At 35.5% G+C, this 13,208-nt stretch overlaps 1 protein-coding gene across 2 annotated transcripts in view; it reads right to left on the bottom strand.

The window, feature by feature from the left end:
• Window positions 1-2,458: 2,458 nt before the first annotated feature.
• The window catches only part of Rsbn1l (round spermatid basic protein 1 like), an 85,553-nt gene continuing 74,803 nt past the window's right edge, over window positions 2,459-13,208 (bottom strand). For both annotated transcript variants that reach the window (XM_008830778.3, XM_029562364.1), the window contains 3 exons: window positions 8,244-8,411; window positions 3,665-3,773; window positions 2,459-3,580 (listed from right to left, as the gene is read on the bottom strand). In XM_008830778.3, the coding sequence (XP_008829000.1) occupies window positions 2,939-3,580; window positions 3,665-3,773; window positions 8,244-8,411 (919 nt within the window). In that variant the 3' untranslated portion in view covers window positions 2,459-2,938. The remainder of the gene's footprint in view (window positions 3,581-3,664; window positions 3,774-8,243; window positions 8,412-13,208) is intronic.

The following is a 13,208-nucleotide window of genomic DNA, read 5'->3' as shown; positions in this document are numbered from 1 at the left end:
CCTCCCATTTGTAGAAACAAACATATTTCAAACTTATACAGAAAAAACACACATGAACACATACATACACAGTGTTGTGCTAAATCAACCTGATCTTTAAGGTCAACAGTCTTGTCACAGGGAAGATAATCAATATATGGCTTTAAGTAAATTTGTAACTAAATATCAAAAATGTTTAATTCTTTAGCTAGCTAACCAGCTAACCTGAGCATGGAATATATATTACTTAGATGACTAAGAGGATATAAATAAAATTAGGAGAAGGGGGGGGAGCTCTATAGCAAACACCACTGAGGTACCTAAGTTTTTTTAATGTAAAAGTATATCCACTTAATAATTTATATAACATTCATTCTATATAGCATACGATCATAATGAAACTGTATCTTAAGTGCTTTATTGTTCTGGTCCAAGATATTGGAAATAAAAACAAAAATTTTATATTCACAGAAAACTGGAATGTACTAACTAGAAAACTACTAATATGCAATATTAAAATAGAATTTGTGTAACAAAGGTAGTCAACAAGTTCTCAGATGCCATCTGAAGATAATTTTTAAAATATAACCCGTAAGACCAGGGACATAAGCATGATTCAAGTCTATAATAAGGCTGTATCTTGATATCTTGAGCCCACTGGTTCACACATACTTTACTTACACAAAGATGTATGTATTTACAAAGCAATTAAATACTCAAATAATGGGTGTGACTATGAGTTACATAAGAAACTATACCTAAAAGCAACAACTGTAATTATTTTAGTTCCTTTAGCTAAAATTTTAAGGCTCACAGAGTTTGGAGACACCCTAACAGCATTTTCTTACAGTATGACCTTGGTTATCTAATTATACACTACTGGAAATAAAATATACCTTCTTAGATATGTCAACTTCAATTTAAAAAATAAAATTGAACCATACCCCTTCCAATTTCTCAATACTGGTTTGTTAAGAACTTTTATTTCCCAAAATGATGGTGGAGAACCCTAAATTTAGCTTAAAGGAGAAGATTAAATAAGTTCAGTGAAAGGTAAGACATAACATATAAAACAAAACCCTATTTACACTGTCATGATTTTTAATTCCCCTATATAATGAAATTTCACCCACTGCAAAAATACTCATTTCCTAAAAACCATCAAGATCTCCTACAGTATTTGCCTATCTTTTTATCAAATTAGGAGGCAATAAGTGTTGACGTCATTGCTGAAGCTTATTTTTACTTGTTCTGGTGAAAAGCATTTTTGTAAGAGGCTTCTCCCTAACTAGAAGTATGAACTTTCTTGGGTTACCATAAATGAGATGAAAATGAAACAGCAAAAGTCTCTCAAAAGGCAACACAGCACAAGGAAAGCCAAGTGAAAGCCATCAACTAAGCAATGGGCTCAGAATAATACAACGAACAGAACATTTGCAGTCAATTCCTTACATCCTGTACACATCAAATACTTTTAGTTTTTAATTACAGAAGTGGAAGCAGTTTGAAATTGTGCTCAAGTCCATGCTGAAGAGATCTGTTCACTCATCTTCATTTAGGCACTGGCAATTCTGTTTCCCAGTAGGGTTACTTTCTAGGCTATCTTCAACAAAGAAGTACACCAAGTTGTTTGCCTTGCTAAGGTAGAGAGGGGTCCTGAGGAAGATGAGGTCATACAGCACTGTTATATCTCTGTACATGGCAGGTGAATCACTGTCATTGGCCTTGTTTCAAAATTTTGTTTTTGTGATATGGAAAATGTAAATAAAAGACTTTTAATTGCTCACAATTAAATTTTCTGTAATTAAAGATTTTTTTAAAAAAACTCAGCTACTAGCTGGGCGTGGTAGTGCATGCCTTTAATCCCAGCACTCAGGAGGCAGACGGATCTCTGTGAGTTCAAGGCCAGCCTGGTCTCCATAGCAAATCCAGGCCACCTATCCTCTTTTTTTTTTTTTAAAAAAAAAAAAAAAAAAAAAAAAAAAAAAAAAAAAAAAAACCAGCTACTATTAAGTATAATACAGGTACTTATTAGTAAGAAAATTTTCTAAATATATTACTTTCACAACAAAGAAAATTACATGAGGGCTAAAAATCTGGGCATGTAGCTTCACCAGATAAGAGACCACCAATGCACTTTGCTTCTCCCAACTGCTGAAACTAGTCACTACACTGCATGTTAATGTTGAATATAAATGTTTAAATGTATTCCAGGAAGTAGCACTAAACATTTTCACATATTTATCAACTTAAGAAATTGTGCAAAATGATACACATACACACTCTCTCTCACACACACATATACACACTCTCTCTCTCTCAAACACTTTGAGAATAGAATCCTGTTTTTTAAAATGCTTGCACAGTGTGGGAAATTTAAATATTTAGTAGATTTGAATATATACATTTTCACTCCATTACCTCTCAAAATGGATATACTAACAGAAACATTAATATATAAAACAATTAAACTGAACTGTCAGTTTCTCTCTAAAACTCAACAGAAAACATTTATTATTATGAACCTTTATTAAGTGGCTCACATTTCAGTATAAAGCACACTAAAAAGATTTTTTACAAAGCTATTTACACTACAGTGCTGACACATTTTAAAATGGAAAAAAATGGTATAAATAAGCTCTATGGAAAAGCCTTAAATCTTCAAAAAATTTCTGGCTCATATTTATATATATATATAATGTCAGCTTTATTCTAAAACCTACAACTTCAACTCCAGTGAGTTTTTTAAAGACTCTTATGTTAAACCTGCAATGTTACCAGTGCACCTGACCCTAAGTGCTGATACTTCACAGTTACGGACAGGCACTGAGGAATGGTACAAAGCTACACAAACTGTATTTTGTAACAGACTTGCGAAGTCCTACACCTGCTTTCAGATTTCATGAATCATTATGATCTTTTTTTTTTTTTTTAAGAATTTTAAATGCTATGTACAAATTTAGCACAAAATGTCATCATCATTTTTATCCTGATTTGAATGTACAGAGCTACATTGCCTTGTATCAACTATATTTATAAGACTTCCAGGACATAATTCTTCCTTTAATTCTTTGTTGCTATTTTCAAATTTAGAATCCATGCCAATCTTCAAATCTGTAAATTGAACACGATCCACTTTTGCCTTAGCATTCTTGCCATCTAAACTATTTGGTGCTCTAGTCTTTTCAGTAATATTAACTTTCACAGGTTCTTCCTTGATTCTTATACATGCAATTGGTTCATGTTTAATTTGTTGTAATTCATGTTTAGAATGAAGTTTGTCTGAAAACACAGAGTCCAAGGAGGTTTTGTTCACAGCACAAGTCTTGTTGTCAGTATGAGGTCCAAGAACTGATGATGTGGGATCTGGGGATCTGCCTGTTTCATGAGCAACTGTGCTGTGAGATGTGTCCTCCTTTACATGATATAATTTAAGCCGAACATGCCAGGCTAAACTGCATACAGCTGAAACTGTCTTGAACTGATGAACAACATTCCTTGGAATAAAATAAATGTCATTATCATACAGCTGAATCCTAGCATAGCGAATGCCTTCCCTCCTCAGTTGATTAAGTTTTGCATCATCAACCCACTGGACACACTAAAAAAGAAAAGAAACAAAAATACAAGTAAGTCTTTTCAACAATCAAATATAAAGTAAAGACAATAACTATTTAACTTTTACCTGGGACAGTGGAGGTTCATGTAAATCTAATTGCATTCGCTGAACTACTTCTAAGAAATCTTCTGCATGAAAACAAATTACATCTTTGGTTATTCGGGGTTGATCAGGCCTTTAAAGAAAAGGGGTAATAACAAAGAACCTGCCATTAATGTCTCATTCTATTAAGCCCTTAATAAATTTGAAACAAAAGCAGCTTATGATCAAGAGCGAAGTCTTTTTACACATAAAGAACACTTTATATGTTCAAAGAGTTTACACCATGAATTTCAACCTAAACCATTTAACAACTTGCTTCATTTTAGTACAGCTGTCACAAGGTTTTGAAAAAATTAAAACAATTTGTATCAATAAATTATGCAAATCATAAAAACTAAATGTCTCAGGGCTGGAGAGATGGCTCAGCAGTTAAGAGCACTGACTGCTCTTGCAGAGGACCCAGGTTCGATTTCTAGCATCCACATGGCAACTAAGAACCATCCTTAACTCCAGTTCCAAGGGAATCCGACACCTTCTTCTGACCTCCGGGGCACTGCACGGCATGGGTGCACTCACATACATGCAGGCAATAGACTCATACACATAAAAAAAAAAAATATTTTTAAAAAGCTAGATGTCTCATTTTAAAGTTAAGTTCAGTATTTCTTCAACTTAAGTGCTAAAACTGCAAATGCTACAAAAAAGCAGCTGAGGAAGCATGGAGGACACATACCATATGTTCCCAATTTCATGTGCAAATAAATTAAAAGAGTTGTTCTTATAAAAGTGAAAAACAGGACAGTGTTACCCGAGACTAGGAAGTGGAGGAATGGGATATGGAGAGGAGATGGTTAATGGTACATCTGGATAACAGGAATAACTTGAAATATTCTATAACATAGGGGAACTATGGTTAACATTTAATGCATATTGCAAAATAAGTAGAAGAGTGGTGTTTATTTCCAACACTCAGAAATGATGTATGTTGAGGTCTATGTTTGAAGCACCCTGCTCTTTATATAGTACCTACCTGTGTTGAAATATCACAGTGTACCATAAATACATTCATTCTATCATTCATCTTCTTCTAATTCTAAGTATGGTCAGAGGTGATTCATGCCTATAAATCACAGTACTAGGGAGGGAGAGGCAAGAAGATCACTTGAGGTCAAGGCCAGCTTGGGCTACAGAGCCTCAAAAAACCCTAAGTATGAGGGGAAAAGCAATACTTTCTTGCCACAGAACATATATAACCATGTTGATACATACAACTCTTAAGTAACTCTTTATATCTTATTTCCTAACTGTAATTATTAGTGCACATTAACTGTACATATTAATGGGGTTTAGAAACAATAATGTTCATTTAAAAACTCATTCTTTCATTGGAGATATTAAAAAAATTTTTAATTGCAAAAAAAATTCTCAAATTCTTCAACTACAAATATATTTTTATAGAAGATGTTCAAAAACAGATTTCTGAAATGAAATTCCAAGCAATATAAATATAAGAAGAAAGTCAATACAAAGCTAACCATACCCAGATTCCTAAGGCTCAGTAACAGAAACAAATCTAGAAATTATGAATTACATAATACATAGGAAAATAAAGATAAACTGTCATTAAGTATACATTAAATAAAAATAAATGAAGCCAGGCGTGGTGGCGCATGCCTGTAGTCCCAGCACTTGGGAGGCAGGGGCAGGCGGATCCCTGTGAGTTTAAGGCCAGCCTGGTCTACATAGTGAGTTCCAGGACAGCTGGGGCTACAGGGAGACCCTACTTCAAAAAGACAAAAAAAAAAAAAAAAAAAAAAAAAAAAAAAAAATACAGATCTTTTATTTCAAGTTGGTATTAAACTTAGCTCTAAGATAAAATAAAATAATACTCTAATACAAAATGTCTTAAGAAAAAGAGCATAAAACAAAACACAAGGAAAAAAGAGAAAGGCAATTTCTTAGTCTCACTTAAATGATGATACACTGCCTTGTTACAGCCTGAAAGCAATGGGTCTGCTGCATCATAAACCAAAAGCACTGGGGCTTTGAGTAATCAGCATGCTCTGAGCAATCAGGACTAACCACTGCTTGGTGAACCTCTAGTTGAGGCAAGACGGTTGGCCACAACAGTGCTTTCTTCCATTTACTATTAATTTATAAAATATCACTATAATTTTCTCTTTTTAATGAAGAATCAATCCTGCATTAGTAGTCCTTAAGGATAACACTTCCTTATATGGAAATTTCAAGTCATAATTTTCAGAAAACTTTAAAAGATACACAAAATTTCTTATTTTAAGGATTAAAAATGGGGGGCTGGAGAGATGGCTCAGTGGTTAAGAGCTCTGACTGCTCTTGCAGAGGACTTGGGTTCAGTTCCCAACACCCAACATGGTAGCTAACAACCATCCACAACTCCAGTTCCAGGGGATCCAACACCCTCTTCTGACCTCCACGGGCATTACATGGACATGGGTACACTTACACACATGTAGGCAATACACTCATAGACATAAAATAAAAATAATAAAATAAATTTTAAAAAGAATTAAAAATTGTTTCTGGAGGTTAGGGAGATGACTCAACAGGTAATAGCACTTGCTGCTAAGGACTTAAGTTGGGATCCCAGCAGCCATTTAATAAGCTGGACATGTCCCTCTGAGACTATAACCCCAGTACTGTGGGAGGTGAGGACCTGAGGATCACTATGCCACCAGCCTAGTTCTGGGTTCAGGGAGAGACCCTTTCTCAAAGGAGTAAGGTGGAGAATGACAGGATAAGATGCCCAGTTATCCTCTTCTGACCTCCAGACAAGATGTGCATGTACCACATATACCCTCATAGAAAACGAATGGTTTGTCATGGGAATGTGGCTCAACAGTAGAACATTTGCTTAGCATGGACAAGAGTTGGAACTTTAGCAAGGTCAAAAGAAAAAAGTTTCTTTTTCCTACTTAGTATTAATTCAACTGCTTTAATGAACAAAATAACATGTTTCATAAATAATACTCATTTTTAAACACAAAAATCTGAGTGAATCTTAAATATACAGCCTTGCCGTATATATTTTATCAATTTTATAAGTAAAAAGTTAATGTATGGTATGGTATGGCATGGTATGACCCCTGAAGTACATTAAAAAAATAATTTGGAGCTGGAGAAATGGTTAAGACCACTTGCTGCTCTATCAGAAGACTGGAGTTCAAATCCCAGCACCTACATCAGGCAGCTTCTCCAGCTGTAGGAAATTTAATCCCTCTTCTGGCCTCCATGGGTACTCAAACACATAGACACACACTAAAATAAAGAATAATCCATTTTAAATATATTGAAAGATTATTATTTTTTTTATTCACCAGAGGTTAGGGAGAGTAGTAGGGAAGAGCAAGGTTAGTCACAGCTACAGTGTTAGAGTCGGACTGAGTAATGAATGTGGGCATCCTACTGCACAGTAGGGTGACTACTGGTAACAGTAAAGCATTTCATATCACAAAACAGCTAACAGAGATTTTGAATGCACTCATAAAATTTGAGGTGATACATATGCTAATTACTATGATTTGATCATTAGACAATGTATACATGAAAGCAAATATCACATTTGTATCCCATTAACCTACACAATTATTATGTATCAAAAATAAAAACAAAAAAAAAATCTAAAAAACATATTCAAAGTAAAACCTGGAGTCAGGCGTGGTGGCGCACGCCTGTAGTCCCAGCACTTGGGAGGCAGAGGCAGGCGGATCTCTGTGAGTTCAAGGCCAGCCTGGTCTACATAGTGAGTTCCAGGACAGCTGGGGCTACAGGGAGACCCTGCTTCTAAAAAACAAAAAAACAAAAAACAAAAAACAAAAAAAAAAGACAAGCAAGGTGGCTCAGTGGTTAAGAGCACTGGTTGGCCTTGCAAGCAGACCCAGGTTCAGTTCTCAGCACATACATGGCAGCTAACCACCATCCATAACTCCAGTTCCAGGAGATTTGACAGTCCTCTTGTGGGCTCTGTGAGCACTAACATACACATGGTGCACTTATATACATGAAGGCAAACATTCATATACATAAATAAAAGTAATTTTTTAAGGCAAACAAATAAATAACCATACTAAACTTTGGAATATCAAAGTAGAACAACAGAAAGAGAAAACACGAATTTGATATCAGATCTAAAATCAGTCTTAGCTCTATCAGTTATTAACAATAGACTGTACAAAAGTTATCTGACAGCCTTCTCTAATAAATAAATATAAGCAAAAACAGAAAACTGAGACTACATTTGTAAATGGGCATACAATAAGCACCAAATAAGCAGTTTTCCTTTTATCTTCAATATTTTCCCCTGTAGTCACTTAGAAGAGGAAATCATTTCACTCAACTGACTAAAACTAGATATGAGCAATGTAAAGCATTTACTGCAATTAGGCTAGTCAAATGCAAGAGGAAAAGGGACTATTTTCTTTAGTAAGGATAAATTATTTAATAAAGTTTCCAATAAAACTTTTAAAAGCCAAAAATGCCTTTTTTATTAAAATAGTAGCAGTTAGTATGTGTAAGACCCTGTAGTCAAGCCTCAGCATCAACAAAAAACAGTAGCTGTACATACCACTCTCCACAGTGCACAGCTTTTAGCACTCCAACAGCAGCTGTAGTCTGTCGTTCAAAACCTTGTCCTATATGATCTGCATGGGCTCTTGTTCTGTCTTCAAAGAGCATCTCCCGAGGCTCACTGGTTCGAGGTAGGTACTGAAGGTTTTTTATTTCATTGGTAGTTCTATTTTTAAAAGAGATTTTCATTTAAATATTCAGGCTTACTTCCTAGAAAACAGTCAATTATCACATAATTTCAGACTAAAGGAAATATTATATACATCACCTGTCTCAAATCAAGTTCAATTTTTTAAATGAATAAAGACAAAAATACATATAAAAATTCCCTTTTTTGGAAAACCTTTCACAATGTGGTAGTCAGGAAAAATTTACTTGGAAAAGAAATTAAATCACAGATGGTATAGCTTAGCCAGGTTTATCTACACAGCAGTCCTCTCCTAATTGTAGTTGGCCTGCTTAGTTGCCCAGCTTCTGGTTCAGAAACCTACAGCTGCCCATAAACTCATGGATATAGGGCCACCTGCTGGAGCATGGTCAATCTACCCGAGGGCCACCCTTAAAGAAAGCTGACTCTCCCTTTCCCAGAAACCATTGGTTTTCAGTACCTTCTTCTCAGTTATGTATAGGGAGATCATGAGATATGCCCCCATGCTAAAATGTTGACTGGCTTAACCTTGTACAAGTAACCATAATTGCTGTGAGTTTATGAGTGTAGTGGTCCTACCATGTCTAGGAGACACTGTTTTGTTCTGGGTTTCCAACACCTAGCTCTTTCTTTCTGCCCACTCTTCCACAATGGTCCCTGAGCCCTGGGAGGAAGGTGGTGGTACTGATATCCCATTTGTGGCTGAGAAATCCACAGATACATACTCTTTGCACTTTGACTAGTTGAGAGTTTCTGCATTTCTAATGTCCATTGAAAAAAAACATTTATTTTTTTAAATATTTTATTCATTTTTTTAAATCATTTAAAAAAATTTAATAACTACATGATTAGAAGAAGCATTTCATTACAGCTTTAACATAATCAGTAACACACTCCAGAGCAAGAGTACATCTCTTTCACAAGTGGCTGTAAGTTTCTAGGTTCACAGTTGAATTAATAGTTATACAATATTGAACTCAGTGTAATACCTGTAAGACATAAAATTGAATGAGTTTTTAACCTTTAAAAAAGATCTGCATTTCATTTTACAATATATTGTTCCTTGCAGAAAGACTCATTGTTTTTGCTACGAAAGCTGAGACGTGTGTTCATGCAACGCTAATCTGTATGTATCTGATTATTACTAGTCATAATCGGTTGCACTTGGATCCTTGGTCCCTGTGTATGTCTATAAAGTCATTGAGTAAATTTCAGTGGTAATGTTTATCACCTCTACTGATTAACATGACATAAATTTCCATGCTTCCTCCTCTAATATATATTTTAATTTGTTGATTTGTGTGTGTGTGTGTGTGTGTGTGTATCACACAGAACATCCCAAACCATCTTATTCAACTATACACCCACTTTCCAGATAGCACCCTCCCATAACCTCCCTCCCCCCAATAGAGCTCTTACACTCTGATATCCCTGCTACCATCTGCTGTGTTGTCGGCACCCCCAGCCATTCCCCACTACTTGTCCATCCAGTGAAACTAGTCAGCCTATCAGAGGTCTTTGTTTTAGGAAGGTCAGCTGTTCCTCATCTAGCAGCAATTAGTTGCCCTTGTTTCCTAAGCAATTGATGTCCAGTTTAGAAAATCCTTTCTTACACCTATATCTAGCAGGCTTTCCCCCAATGTTTTCTTCAAACAGTTTCAGAGTTTCAGGCTTTACATTGAGATCTTTGATCCATTTGGAATTGCCCTCTGTGCAGAGTGAAAGATAGGGGTTTAGTTTCATTCTTCTACAGGTGGAGATCCAGTATTGCCAGCACCATTTGCTGAACATGCTGTCTTTCCTCTGGTAAATATTCTTAGCTCCTTTGTCAAATATCAGGTGGCTGAAATTGCATTTACCCATATTTGGGTCTTCAATTTTGTTCCATTGACCTATGGGTCTATTTTTGTGCCAGTACCATATTGTTTTTATGACCTTAGCTCTGTAATACAGTTTAAAGTTTGGTATAAAAATCTCCCCAGCATTTCTCTTAGTGCTCAGGGTTGCTTTGGCTATCTGAGGGATGGTCATTTTAACAATATTAATTCTTCCAATCCATGAACATGGGAGGTCCTTCCATCTCCTGGTGTCTTCCTCAATCTCCTTCTTTAATGATTTAAAATTTTCATTGTAGAGATCTTTAGTGTCTTTGGTGAGATTTATTCCAAGATATTTTAATTTTTGGAGCAATTGCAAATGGGAGCATTTCCTTGTATTCTTTTCTCCATTTGCTTATTATTGGTATATAAAAAGCCTACTGATTTTTGTAGATTGATTTTATAACTTGCCACCATACTGAAAGTGTTGATCAGTTCCAGGAGTTTTCTGGTGGAACTTTTGGTATCTATTAGGTATAATATCATATAATCTGCAAAGATTGATAGTTTGACCTTTTCTTTTCCAAGTAGTACTCCTTTAATTTCCTTCTCTTGTATTATTGCTCTAGCAAGAGTGTCAAGTCCTATTTTGAAAAGGAGTGGAGAGAGTGAACATACTTGTCTGCTTCCTGATTTTAATGGGAATACTTCCAGTTTTTCTCCATTTAGAATGATGTTGGTTTTGGGTTTGTTATATATGGCTTTAATTATGTTGAGGTATGTTCCCTCCAGTCCACTTCCCTCTAGAACTTTGAACATAAATGCCATGTTGAATTTTGTGAAAGGCCTTCTCTTCATCTATTGAGCATGTGGTTCTTGTCATTGAGCCCATTTATATGAGCCCATTTGTATGATTTATGACGTTTATTGACTTACATATATTGAAACATCCCTGAATCTCTGGAATAAAGCCAACTTGATCATGTTGGATGATCTTTGTGATCTGTGTCTGTATACAGTTTGCAAGTATTTTGTTGAATATATTTGCATCTATGCTCATTACGGATAAGTGTCTTTAATTTTCTTTTTTTATGCTATCTGGCTTCAGTATTAGTGAGATGCTGGCTTCATAGAAGGAATTTGGAAGTTCTCCCTCCATTTTTTTTGAATAAATTAAGTAGTATTGAATATAGATCTTCTTTAAATGTCTGACAGAATTCTGCTGTAATCCATCTGGTCCTGGCCTTTTTTTACTCGGGAGGTTTTGTATTAGTGTTTCCATTTCTTTTTGTGTTATGTGTCTGTTTAAGCTGTTAATCTCTTCTTGGTTTAGTTTTGGTGGTTCCCATGCCTTTAGATATCCATCCATTTCTTTTACATTTTCAAAGTTAGTAGCATAAAGGTTTTTAAAGTATCCCCTTATAATGTTCTGTATCTTTCTGGGGTCTGTTGTGATGTTTCCCCTTTCATATCTGATTTTGTTGATTTGGGGGGGTGCTCTTTCTTTTGGTTAACTGGGCTAGCACTCTGTCAATCTTGTTTATCTTTTCAAAAAAGCAGTTCTTGGATTTGTTGATTCTTTGGATAGTTTTCTTTGTTTCAATTTCATTAATTTCTGCCCCGGTTTTTGTTATTTCTTCTTGTCTGCTGGGTTTCAGTTTTGTTTGTTGTTGCTTTTCAAGTTTCTTGAGTTGCAACGTTAAGTCATTTATTTGTGTTCTTTCCGATTTTTTGATGTAGGCACTTAGAGCTATAAACTTCCCTCTAAGGATAGCATCCAGCATGTTTTGTTGTGTTGTACTGTCCTTTTCATTTAATTCCAGGAATACTTTTATTTCTTTCTTAATTTCTCTTTTGACCCATTCGTCATTCAGGAGTGTTGTTTAATCTCCATGTGTTCATGTGGTGACTAGAGCTTCTTCCATTGTTCATCGCAAGCTTTATTGCAATGTGGTCTGATAGAATGCATGGAATTATTTCATTCTTTTTGTATGTGCTGAGGTTTGTTTTGTGCCCCAGTAAATGGTCGATTTTGGAGAAGGTTCCATGGGGTGCTGAGTAGAAAGTATGTCCTTTGGTGCTTGAGTGGAATACTCGGTAGATGTCTGTTAAGTCCATTTGATATATGGTATTGTTTAATTCAGATGTCTGTCTGTTAACTCTGTCCTGTTGACTTACCTAATGGAGACAGAGGGGTATTGAAGTCCCCTACTAGTAATGAGTTGGGATTAATCTGGGTCTAAATGTCCTGTAGTACTGTTTTTATGAAGTTGGGTACACCAGAGTTCGGTGAATATATGTTCATGATTGTAATATCTTCTTAGTCAGTTGTTCCTTTGATCAGAATGAATTGGCCCTCTTTATCGCTTCTGATTAGTTTTAGTCTGAAGCCTATTTTGTCAGATATTAGAATTGCAATTCCTACTTTTTTCTTAGTACCATTTCCTTGGAATATTTTTTCTATCTTTCACCTTAAGATAGTGCCTATTCTTGAAAATGAGATGGGTTTCTTGCAGACAACAGAAAGATGGGTTTTGTTTCTTAATCCATTCACGTAATCTGTGTCTTTTAACTGGGGATTTCAGTCCATTAATATTTAAAGTCATTAATGAAAGGTGAGTATTGAATCCTTTCATTTTTATTTCTACTTACATTTGTCATGTAGCTGTACTTTTCCACAGTCATTGGAATTCTTTCTGCAACCCCTTGGGTATAGTCATTCCTTTCTTCAGCTCTTTGTATTGCTTCCAGAACTCTTGGAAGGGCTGGTTTTGTGGACACGAACTCCTTCAGCCTATTTATGTCATGGGAGATTTTTCTTTCCCCTTCGACTATAATAGACATTTTGGCTGGGTATAGTAATCTGGGTTGGCATCTGTGGTCACTTAAAACTGGGAAGACTTTGGTCCAGGCTCTTCTGGCTTTCATAGTTTGCACTGAAAAGTCAGCTGTAATCCTAATGGGTTTTCCTTTATATGTGACTTGTTGTTTCTCTTTT

Source organism: Nannospalax galili, unplaced genomic scaffold, assembly GCF_000622305.1.
Source record: "Nannospalax galili isolate Female #2095 unplaced genomic scaffold, S.galili_v1.0 scaffold312, whole genome shotgun sequence".
Lineage (NCBI taxonomy): Eukaryota > Metazoa > Chordata > Mammalia > Rodentia > Spalacidae > Nannospalax > Nannospalax galili.
This window is presented reverse-complemented; position numbering and strand designations above follow the sequence as displayed.